This window comes from Sus scrofa, chromosome 14 (genome assembly GCF_000003025.6).
Source record: "Sus scrofa isolate TJ Tabasco breed Duroc chromosome 14, Sscrofa11.1, whole genome shotgun sequence".
Classification (NCBI taxonomy): Eukaryota; Metazoa; Chordata; class Mammalia; order Artiodactyla; family Suidae; genus Sus; species Sus scrofa.
In genome coordinates, this window is record NC_010456.5 from 97760276 (window position 1) to 97773326 (window position 13051).

The window sequence follows — 13051 nt, forward strand, 5'->3', positions numbered from 1 at the left end:
AGTTGTAAAGAGGCCAAATCTCAACAGAAGCAGAGGCAGTGGCCCAAGGAAACTTAGAAATCATCTACTTGGGCTTTCTCAGCTTACAAATTCAGAAACAGACCCAGAAAGATTAACTGGCTTGCTCAGTAAGTGGATGACTCAAAAATCTAATGCTATGTCAATTACACCAAGTGCTCTAAATTTTAGTCAAGAAGTAGCAGAACATTCTGGGGAATGAGGATGGGGATAATGCTGATGATGTTGACGATGATAATGACAAATAAAAATAAAGATGGTGGTGGTGGCGATGAGATTAGCTAACTTTATTGAATTCTAATCTAAATTCTAGGTACCCATCCAAATGCTTTATAAGTATCTCCTTGATTATTCCTCACAAAAATCCAAAATGTTAGGTACAAATATCTCCATTTTAGATCAAAGGAGAGACATCCAGGGACTCTGAATTTGTAAATGACAGAGTGGGTCCCAACCCAGGCAGGCTGATTATTGAGCTGGAACTCTTAACCATAGGCTGTGCTTTAATAAAGACTCAAAGGTTAGGGGAAGGGGCAGGGTAGGGAGGGTAGAGAGTGGCATGGCAAGTGGGAGCTCAATCCTATCTCTCTCAGGTTCAATTTGAGCTTATAATTTCCTTTACTGTGGATGAAAAGTGTGTATTTGGCTTAGAATTTGACATCCTCTGATACCAAAATGAATTTTACGTGGTTTCAAATCAGGCAGAAATCTTGAAGCAATGGTATGTCAGAGTGTAGATGATTTGACTCGTGAATTATTGGATTAAACCTGAGGTAAACTATCCTAAAAACAACTTTAGTTTTCATGTTTATTAAGGAGTACTTCTGAAAAAAAGAAAAATATTTTGCCCTCTCTCTGGTGTGGAAAAACTATCATCACACACAAAAATATTGCTTAAGCCAAACAATGTTGAATAATTTGCTTCATGTCAGCCAAAAATAGTGAAAACAATAAATGAACCAAATTTTACTAGTAATGAAATACTATCAGTTAGTGAATGATAATACTGTAGATTATAGGATAGCTAGATTTATGACTACTGACTCCACCCAACAAAAATTAAAAGCTGTCAGTTCTAGAGGCAGAACTACATGGTGGATTCCTGAAGTTAGTGACTGAGGTCACACTTCCGCTCTGTCATTCAATTATCGACTGTGTGTTTAACTAGTACTCGGCACTCCCAAATTTAAAAAGAAGGGTCAAGGATTAATTTCAACATTACCAATTTATCAATAATTTAATAATCTGCTCAACATCCTCAAGAAAACAAAAATTCCCAGTACATATGCATTTTATTTGCGAGGAAACAACAATCTAAAATGCTGTGTTATGTACATAAGGAGAATGCCGATTATGAAATTTGTCTTCTAAGGATAAAATTCTACTGATTTCCAAAGAAGGACATAGCTGTTACTCAAAAAGATATACACAGTTGCTCAAAAGACTTTATATCCTAAAGTTACATACAGTTTTAAGTTATTTGTAGGGAAATGATTGAAACAAATCAATCTGATTTGTGAAAAGCCAGAATTTCTTGTGTGAAACATTAAAATTCAATACAGAGATCAAAAAACAACATAGAGAACACTGTGAAAAACAGGTTATAGACACAGAACATCAAAACATAAAAATGCCAAAAAATAGTCAAAACAAGGAAATAATAAGGGTAAAGCTAACAGGCTTCTTCCTCTGGAATCTAGTTACAAAATTTTAAAGAGGCATGTCTGATTGATAGAAATCACAAAATGGCAACTTGCAGATCAAATTATTGGCAGCAATGTTTCATTTGCTTACAGAGCCTTTTTTTTTTAAGTTACAAAATCACATTTTTTTCCAAAGCCCAGTTTTTTCTACTTTTCTTTAAAAAGAAAAAAACAAAAAGCATAACAATGAGCTGGAGCTCAGTAATTGCTGTCCTCATTGTACAAGGCTTTCTAGTTGCCACCAGTTTTACTCACCTTATTTTCACTTATTTACCTTACCAGCCAGAACCCTATAATCAACTGAGGTTGTAAATCCTTATTCACTATCAAATAAATTTAAGTTGTGCAAGTGATTTTTTTCAAATCAAAGTATAGTTGATTTACGACATAGCATTAATTTCCGCTGTATGCGAAAGTGATTAATGGCAGAAAGGATTGCAAGACTGGGCATCATTAGGGAGATTCTTTTGTTCACTCACTCCTTTATTCATTCAACAAATACATGTTTATATATTGAGTATCTGAAAAGTGGTAGATGCTGAGCTCAAATCAGAATATAAGTATTTGGGATTTCTTTTCATCAAGGTAAGAGGCAGTACGTGTACCAAGATGTATGTGATAGACAGAGTTGAGGATAAAACATTGGTAAATTTCAGGAAATGAAATGAGAAATTCTAAAAAGTGCTAACAATTTACGAACAATCACTAAGGGTCTCAAAGAATGGGGAATTTAAAGAAAGAAGGGGTGATCAACAATGTAAAACTATGGCTGAGATGTGAAGTCAAATGAAGACAGAAAAGAAAGACCATCTACGATGTAAGTAGCAGATCCCCGGTGACATTTAAGAGCGCATATGTAGAGTATGTTGATAAAGTCAGGTTGAGTGGTGAGAAAATGAGAGGAAAGGGTGTAAGCTAGAGAGAGAGATGGGGGTAGGTTGGGGGTGTGATGGGAAAGAGTGGGGGTATGATAAAAAAAAAGGAACAGTGAAGAGAACCGAATATGTGCACAAGAGTTTTGGCACGGGACAGTTTACAAGAATGATCACATGCTAGCATGAATTCAATCTAGATGAACTTAAATTCACCTATATTAAATTTTGATAACTATTCTGGAAACCGTATCCCCAAGTACACTTCTCAAGACACATTCTGGGAAGGCGTTTTCACCAAAAACTTTTTAAAATTAGCACCAAAATTCAGTGACAATAAGCTACAAAAAAACCAAACAAACAAACAAACAAAAAAACCTGTCAATTCTCAATCATGTTTTATTTTCTAATGTCCCACTTGTGATTTCAATCAGAAATGACTGAAATGTTTCTAGCTCTCGGGCTCTGTTGGAAATAACATTTTCCATAGAAGTATCTAATCTTGGACCAATGAAATCAGATGATAGTCTCTGGAATTCTCTACATACACAATAATAAAGGGAAAGAAAGATTGCAAACGGTATTTTTTTTTTTTTTGCAACTTATACTAGGAAGATGATGTCTATCACACTCTTTTGCATATCTACTTTGAACAACGGTATTTCTTCCAACTTTTCCAGTGGAAATTTCTAATGGCAAGTACTTCTCAAATAAGGATCGAATGGACTCAGGAAAAAAAAAAAAGGTCAAATGCATTTAGTTCTAAATTTTCATAAGATAACATGGCCTGAGTAGCATGATTTACCAGGACCTGTTTCACTCCTGTAGCTGTGCAATGGTACGAAAGAAAAAAAACTGCCAACCACTGATTGTGGTTTTATAAATGGAAACTCCCTACACTATTTTCTTACAATACTTTTTAGCAAAATACTTATAATTTTTAAATGAAGGCATACTTTGAAATGCGGAAGCAAAACTGACTGTTGCAAATATTTTAGGAATAAATTATATTCTGTTGCTGTCTCTCTCCTATACACTCCTATGCCTGGAATTTGATATAAAAATGAATGTTTATTGGGTATTAGTTATTCAAGTAGCTTATATACATACAGCACTGAACCTTGAAAAGTCTCACCTACATGTACTGATAATTGAAATGTGTTGTTTATTGTAAAATAAGAGTAGAATACCCAAATATATTTGTCATCCATTCTGTAAAATGCATGATACAAAGTCAACTGGGTTTTTCCTCCATGTGCTTGTTTCTTGACGTTTTAGTTTACAAGTAGAATTTCAGTGACTTGAAGTCACACCTCTACGAGACCAGTCCTTCAAGTTCATCCACAGTGAATCTGAATGTGCATTACCCTCAACTTCCACCCCCTCCTCCATGTCTACAACCATAGCTAGCGATGACAGCCACCATCCAGAGGTGAAGCCCAGAAAGCCTTCTTTGCATTTGGATCTATTGTTTGTACAATCAGGTTTAGGGATTTCAAAATCAATCACTTTCCTCAGATACTGAGTAAAACTGTTGTACAAAATGAGCTTGGCACAGACATCTCACTCTGTTTTAGAATCTTTATAGAAATTGACTAAGGAACACAAAGCTGAGAAATTTTCCTGATAAGAATGATTTATTACAGAAGTTAATCAATCAATTCCACATCCAATCCAGATAGATTCCAACTTCAGCTGGAAATACATAAAAATGATCATAAAGGTTCTGTGTCTGATGGTAGAATAAACACTAAATAGACAACTTTGCTAGAAGCTCATTATATGAGACAGAAATGTATGTAGCACTCAACTCAAAACTTTGTAACATGTGATCTACTTACCCCTGCAAGGCTTTCTCTCCAAACCAATCTCCTTTTCCTAAAGTTCTAAGAAAGATGGGATCTTCACTTGGTGAGTCTTCACGAGTGACATTTACCTAGACAGAGAAACAATGAAAGTCTACATCCACTGCATACACACTAGATCAAATAAATACTAGTTAATGATGTTAATTCCATTTCTTGGGCTTTTTTAAAACTTGTTTTTATGAACAAAAAGAGTACATTATCACTACAGGGGCCAAATAATAATGTCAGATCCCCATGCACCTAAGAAATAACCCCCATGATTTGTTATACTTCCAAGTTGTTGTCAAGAAGTAATAAATTATTCAGAAATTTTAATTTCACTCAGATCCTCATCAGTCCCATTTTTTACCTCCTAAGAGGCAATCCCTGTGATGAATTTAGTAAGCATCCCTCCAGTCCTTTTTATGTTTATGTTTTAAAATACAAGAGCATACTATGTATCATTCTGAAACTTAGATACTTTTTTCTCTTAACATTGTTTAAATTATTTATTCCACACTATTACATTAAATCTAGTTCATCCATTTTAATGTTTTAATGTCTTTTTCCATTCTATATTTATTTATTGATTTCCTTATAGATTGGATGTTTATATTGTCTCTACTTCTTGGCTTCATTTAACATCTTTCTATACACCTCTATATGTGCATCCCAGTTTCTCCAAGACAGGACTATCTCTTTGCTAAGAAGAATCCGGTCTTCATTTAAAGGCCAGTCACATTTCCAGGAAGCCTTCCTGCAGGTCTCTACCTGACCATTGTTCTCATTCAGGAGGATTTCTTCTTTTGAAATATATAAATTATATGTATGTCTTCAGGAGGATTTCTTCTTTTGAAATATATAAATTATATGTATGTCTTCATTTTACTATAATAAATAGGATACTCTTCAAATAAATGGGTGTTTCTTTGTCATTCTCTATAATTTATAATAAATACTCAATCAAGAGTTGTAAAGTGTATGAAGAGAAAAGCTTCAATACTAACAAGATATCTCTGCCCACAAAGGACTTGGGAGTTGGGTGATGGCCCATGGAAGGCAAGTAATAATTTGTTGCATGAATGGACATAAAAGCAGTAAATTGTACCTTTGTGTTAATTCATTTCCCCCTAAAGCTCTACAAATAATCCTAATATTGGCTCTGTGTCATCCAGAAAGGTTAAATAGTTAAAATTCACCTACCTGGAAAATGTAATGAAGTAGAAAAACTAATTTCTTGAGACAATGCCAGACACTTAAACACATTTAAAAACACTATGCTTCAGGTTTCTGAATTTAGAGATTGGATGTCAAAGACCAGAATTCTTATAAGTATTAAGATAGTCTGTGCAAGGTGGAGGGAATTCAATTATTATTCTTCACTGATCCATTTGATTACTCCTCCTCCATACAGTGTTTCAAAACCATAGAAATTAAGTTTTTAGCACTTACCACTAAGCTTTATCTGAAAGATGCTCATTTGCATACTGATGAGGCTTTCACCATGTGACTGGAAATACACTAGCCCAGTGATTCTCAAACTTGTGTGTATGTGTGGTGGGGGGGGGTGTCTTTTTTAAAATAAAGGTTACTACACTCTTATTCCTGAGGTTCTGATCCAGCTGGTTTTGGAAATCTGCATGACAAAAGCTTAATGTGGGTGATATAGATATAAATGTTCTAGACAAATCTTTGACAAAACATTGATACACTTTTATTTCTGAACCTCAATTTTCTCATCTGCTCAATGAGGAAACTCAACATATTTACTTCTATCAGTCGTCCTGGCTATTAAAAAAAAAAGTCATGGACTAAAATGTAATATACTATAAATTAAGCTCATTAATTCAAATTAGATATAAGGACATCTTATATAATTGTACATTTGCCATTTGGTTAACAACAACAACAAAAAGGTTAGAAATTCAAATGGCAGATTAATGCAAACTATGGAGAAATTTCAGTAGGTTTTGTAATGTTCTTTAAAAATATGTTATTAAAATTCAGTACTGGAGACAAAAAATGGGTCACCTACAGAATAAAAAACTTTCTGCTTATGTGCTAAGTAGGAGGGAAAAATTGATCTCCTGTAGTTTCATATACATGAAAAACATAGAGTTGATCAAAGAGCAAGAATAAAAGTTTTCCTTTAAAGTTGTATTTTCTACAGTTCTTTGTATATATAATGAATCTTTTTTTTTTTTTTTTTAGGGCTACACCTGCAGCGTATGGAAGTTCCCAGGCAAGGGGTGAAATTGGAGCTGCAGCTCTGGGCCTATGCCAGAGCCACAGCTTTACAGGATCTAGATGATATCCGTGAACTATACCACAGCTCACGGCAATGCCAGATCCTTAACTCACTGACCAAGGCCAGGGATCAAACTTGCATTGTCATGGGTACTAGCTGGGTCCCACTGAGCCACAATGGTAACTCTGACATTTGAATTTTGAATTCTTAAAAAATTTCAAGGTAGAAAAAGTTATATATAGAGAGATAGCCCCTCTAACCTTGACCTATATACATAGTCTTTTCACCTAAACCACAAAGTACTTTATGGTCTACAATGCTAGGGAAGGGAACTGGCTATGGATTGTTAAAATTAATATTTAGTCTATTTGAATCCATTACCCTACTACCTTGTCTGAAAAATGGAAGGGTTATCTCATATGGATGAGTGTGTATGTGTGCTGTGTGTGAATAAATGAGAAAATCAATGAAAAGCCTCCTCTGAACTGTAAGGGCCCCCAAAGTTGGCTCCTTTTTCCCTATTTTACCCTTTGCTTCATTTTTCTCACTTCCTATTTTAGAAATTCCATGTCTTTGATTGTAATTATCCCATATCACTACTATTGCTCTTACTGTCATAAAATGCTATTTAGAGCATTAACTACTTTTAGTTTTAGGCAGATTAAAGTGGTATATATTTTTATAATCCTTTTATTTACCTACATATTAATTTTTGTAAAACATATACATGGTCTTATAATTTAAAATTTTGAAATGAAAATTATATATATATGAAACTTTTAAAATTAAGAATTTACATACAAATTAGATTTTTTTATGGCCATGCTTGTGGCATGTGGAAGTTCCTGGGCCAGGGATTGAACTCACACCACAGCAGCAACCTGAGCTGCTGCAGTGACAATGCCAGATCCTTAATCCACCTCACTACAAAGAACTCCCCAAAATTATATATTTTAAATAGGACACAAAAAAATTAAACACTAAAATCATCAACAAAAAAAAATCCATGTGCCCAATTGACATGCTTAACCAAAAATAATTCAAAAATAAAATAAGATGTTTTAGTACAGATTCAACAGGTTTTATAAGCAAAGCAATGTTCATTGTAAAGAAATATGGAGGAGTCCCTGCTGTGGGATCCGATACTGTCTCTGCAGCCTCTGGGATTGCTGATGAGGCGTGGGTTTGATCCCCTGGCCACACATGGTTGTATAGGTCACAGCTGCAGCTTTGGAATTCCATCTCTGGCCTGGGAACTTCCATATGTCACAGGTTTGGCCAAAAAAAAAAAAAAGAAGTTAGAGATTTTTAGGGCAGACCCAGCTGAGGAATAGGGTTAGTCAGGTAGGCCTTTTGCATGTTCCTACCTGTGTGATTAACAGATTATAAAAGTGAGGGGTGCCTCAACTCAAAGCACCTCCCTTTTCAAACAAGGTCACACATATTGCTTAAAACTGATCCTGTTATTCCAAAACCGAAATGTCTCCCAGTGCAGAAAAACACTTGCAGAAGCTGTATCTAGTGGTGTGGAACATGTACAGGTAAAGTTTTTTTTCTGTCGTTTGCTTGCATTCTTTGAGTCATTTGTTAAATTCAGTGTGGGTAAGACCTATGATTCCTGTAAGTCTAATTTGACAATTGAACCTTTTGTGTAATGCAGTAATGAATTAGAATCTCTCTCACATGTGTCCAACCCGTCATCTCACATGTGTTACCAAAACATCTGTGGTAAATCTTATGTTCATGACTCCCTTTCTAGTCCATCTAATTATATGTGGGCACATAGGCACCCACACGCACCTCATTCCAGGCATAAATACCACATATTTGCCTGTTTTCGAACTTTACATATACATATACAAACTGCCACATATTTTCCTGGTTTTAAACTTTATGCAACAAATAAAACCACACATACCCTTCAACTTGTTTCTCTTGATCAGCATTGCATTTTGAGATTTACTCAATTCATCCATGTTCATACATATATCAACACATCTGTAGTTCATTTCCTTTTTGTATATTCTCCAATTATATGAGTATTACATAATCCATTAATTTGCCTGTATATGTAAATGTGGGTTTCTTCCAGGTTTATTCTTGTTATATTTTAGCTTTGTTATGCTATTTATTAACATTAATAATTATGGCAGCTAAGTTGTGTGATGTGAAAAAGGTGGTTAGGGCAAATCTATGCCCCTTAAAAAAAAAATCTTGTATGTATTAAAAAATAAAAGTCCAATAAGTTCTTTCTACTTCTCTCCCAGAATCCCTTCAATGCTCTGAACACTGCCAAAGGAATATTTACACAAGTTAAAAAACTCGATAAAACAGCACCACTAACGCACCTGTCTCCAGCTGAGACTGGTTACAAACCACAGCTTCTTTTAGGCAATGCTGGAATTTGTAATGGTGTTGTCACAAAAGCTTGTCATAAATTCATCTTAATGGATGACATTCCATGATGGCAAAGAAGTAGCAACATATATAGAAAAAAGTAAATCCAGAATTGCCAGGAGAAAAAGTCCCCTTGTGACCAACCAAATCACTTATATGCATGAAGAGTTTCAGTTTTCCCTGATTCTTTAGTTGACATTAAGGATAAAACAGTCAATGGTAAGATCTAAAAAGTTATATACAACTCGCAAAACTTAACATTTATTATCCTCTAACACTGGAAAATACAAGTTATAGTTTTAACCATAACAGTACATTTCATTTCATGATGGTTTTTAGGAAGCCAGTCCCAGAGTATCATTTCTATCCCAAGCGTTTTAATATCAGTCAAAAAACAGATATGATAAAAGTATAAATATTATTTTCTTCCCTTAAGTATAATATGCCACTGGTACAAACATTGACATATGCACATTTAAAATTCACAGTTAGTCTAAAGAGGATTCTCTAAAATGTGATCCAACAAGATTTATAATCTTTCACATATCCTGTTTACAGTGGCTGTATTACTCTCTCTCTCCTATTTTAACATAAGCCATAAGGTCTCAGGGTCAGTCATACTTGTCAAATTAGAAGAAATAAATTTACTTATTTTTAAAAGTGATAATTTTAAAAGTGACATCTACCATATAAACTCACTTTTACCTTCATTTCCTTCCCAGTTTTTTACTTCAGTAGTTCTTATAACTTCTTTTTAAGGATCACTTATGATAAAGCAAAATAAGCCCAAATCACAATGCACACAGTTCAATGACACTTCAGTGCAAAAATGATTAGAACTTTACTGCTAAAAGTAATTTAAGGTATTTTTAGCAATATAATTAAAGCATCAATCTACACATCTTCATTTTCCAATTTACTTAATTTCTTAAATACTTTAAAAATTATATTTATAATATTGAAACATTTAAAAATAATAAGGACTAAATTATGATTTTTTTCATTTATATTCCTTACCTACCTGTATTTATCCCTTCTGCTATAATTGACCACTTATAATAATTCCTTAGTATCCATTCAGTATTTATTTATGAAGATACAATGAAACATGAATAGATTTACTTCCTCATTCTCAGAGTGTTAAATCACTTGCCTAGGGATAATAAACTAGTAAGCCTCATAGCTGGATTGAAACTTGGGCCATCTGATTTGAAAGTCTTGATGTTTCATTATCACAATGTTACTGCTCCTAATGACTGGATGGAATTTTTTTCTTGTTAAATAATTTTTAAAGCAGCCTGAGTCTTCTCTTTTTAAATTATATAATTTTAATTATGGAGAATTTTCCATTCATACCAATATATCAGTGCCATCTAGAATCATGATTATTCTACTGTAGAACACCGGATGTTTACTGGTCTTCAAAGCCATACTTTTTCTCCTCCTGCCGCATTTGTAGGGAGTTTCATTCTCAAATATTTCTTCATCAGTTTCAGAAAATGAAAAAACTCATACAGCTCAAGACCTTGCACATTTGCTCCTCTAGGGGGTGCTAATGAACCCCAGGTGCCTTTGCACCCCCTCTCTCCTGGTACCAGAACTTACCTTTCCTTTGCTGATGATAAAGAAGGTGTCCCCTCTTGCACCTTGCCTGATGATATATTCCCCATTTTCATAGTGGGTCTGAAAAATAAAGAGTAGCAGAAAAAAAAAAAAAAAACCTTTAAGAAAGGAGTAATTTACTGAATGGCTCAACCTCTTCAAATATCAGCTTTTAAAGGATGAGTTCATCCTCATGGAGTTTTACCCAAGTCTAGAATCCATCATTGTTTAAGAATGAATCATAGTCAATGAACACAATACTGACAAGAAATAATTTCTACCCTGCTCATTTAAAAAACTATTTTGTTAGTGCCATTTTTCTGAGGGATTATATTCATAACTTTAATTTCAGTCATTTTAATAGTATGATGAAAAGATCATTATCTCCCATCAACTGAGTATGAAATAAAACAGCAGTGTTGATAATTAAACTTGTCTTTCTATATTATTTGTCATTCATATTTGGTTTTTAGTATTCTTTTAATGATAGACTATTTTTTTTTTTCTAAGAAAGTACTGTGGCATCTAGCTTTTTAAAGACGTTTGTTTTGAAACCAGGTTGGTTTTTCATGTGAGTTAGATGGTCCTAGTTACCTTTTAAGGCACTACTTCATGCTTTAATGTCTTGCTTTAGCATTAGATTTGGCCCTGTCAAACAGAATGTCTTTATTTTATGTCCTAAGTTCTGATCCAGCATCTGTGAGCTCATAAACTACCAACGAGGAGCAATGTGAGGCTGCAGAAAGATTATCACAGTTATCGCGTCAGTATTCTGATTTGGGCACAGTTATTAGGTCCATTCCCAGGGTAAAGACAGCTCCTGCAGTGAGCAAAACTAATTTCTATAAGGAGAGGTGGGAGAAAGTATATAGCTGGGTCAGGAGGTATAACAGAAAAATGAGAACTGTACCATCTGGCCCTATTCTTTTCTGCAGCTTAGCAAGAGGACTATATTTTGGAAAGAAAATAATGCTTTGTACACTCCTTAAGAAAGAGATTTCATAGTTTGCATGCAATATTCATCAGGCCAATGACTATGATTTGTCCTTATACTTCAATGCTATATTTCTTAATTAGCATTCTTAATATATAGATAGCATTTTGTTCTCTCTTAAAATTACCTTTCATTAATACTTGATATTAAGGGGACCTATAAATTTCTTTATATACCCAGAAAATTAACTACTACATACTCTTCCACTTTTTTTAACTCTAAAGTAACATATTTTCCTAATAACAAGTAAAAAAAAATTCATTTCCTTCCCCTAATTTCAACCATTAGATGGTACATAGTTAAGACTTTTTCCTACGCTTCTAAGTGTACATGTCTATGTGTATACAAATCATTATTTTAAAATAAAAATAGAGCATATAATGCATATTCTTCAATGATATTTCTGTTCCATTTTCATATTTTGTTGCTGAGGAATCATCAATGGATAGCTCTTTGTGATGTACAGATTGGAAAAACAAAATCACAATTGTCTAGTTCATGTATTCCTTCAAGAAACATTTCTGAGTGCCTCAGAGTCAGACCTAGTTAGAGGCACTGATGAGATAAAGATGAGTAAGACAAGAATCTCAGATGAGCACCGTCTGGTAGACTTTCTTTGAGAGTAGTAATGATGTATCCCCGCATTGTCCAATACAGTAGCCACTCACTAGCCACATGTGGCTACCAAGCAGTTGAAATTTAGCCAGTGTGACTGAGAAACTGAACTTCGACAGGTATTTAATTTTAATTAATTTCAAGTTAAATATTCACACATGGCTAGTAGCTCCTGTATCGGATAGCACAAGTGGTAATTAAAAGCTACAAGGGAAGAGTTACAATCTATGACAGTCGGGGAGAGGGAAGGGTGGAACATCGTTCTCACTCTTGATGTTTCTTTCCAGGTGAATGGAGCTCGAGATCCATCTCTGCCCTTTTGGTCACCCTGCTCCAGAGGAGATGGTATAATTTATTCAACTGATAAATTTGGAAGTAATCTGTATGCCCATCTCAGCCTCTCATCTCTTTCTGGTAGGATGGAGTCCCCCACAGAGGTCTGGCATCCTCTGCTGCTTCTCCAGCAGAAGGATCTTCTCCCCAGCAGAGTGAAGCCGGCCCCTGTCTGGACTTCTGTGACAGGACAAATAAGTCTGCCCAAAGAAGGGGTCCATTGTGGAGAGCCTATTTGTCTCTTGCTCCTAAGCTACATTCTCTAGCCTAAATTTTATTAATGATAATGCTAATACTTTAGCCCCACTTATTTGCCTCTAATTGAGAATGAATGCACTAAATCTTTCTTTTTTATGACCTGCAAGGGCAATTCATTATTTCTCTCTCTCTCTCTTTTTTTTTTTTTTTTTTTTTTTGGTCTT

The 13051-nt window shown here is 34.5% G+C and overlaps 1 protein-coding gene across 3 annotated transcripts in view; it reads right to left on the reverse strand.

Annotated features, from left to right (window-relative positions):
• PRKG1 (protein kinase, cGMP-dependent, type I) overlaps positions 1-13051 on the reverse strand; it is a 1234550-nt gene that overhangs the window by 201745 nt on the left and 1019754 nt on the right. For all 3 annotated transcript variants that reach the window (XM_021072187.1, XM_021072188.1, NM_001044574.2), the window contains 2 exon segments: positions 10691-10768; positions 4435-4529 (listed from right to left, as the gene is read on the reverse strand). In XM_021072187.1, the coding sequence (XP_020927846.1) occupies positions 4435-4529; positions 10691-10768 (173 nt within the window).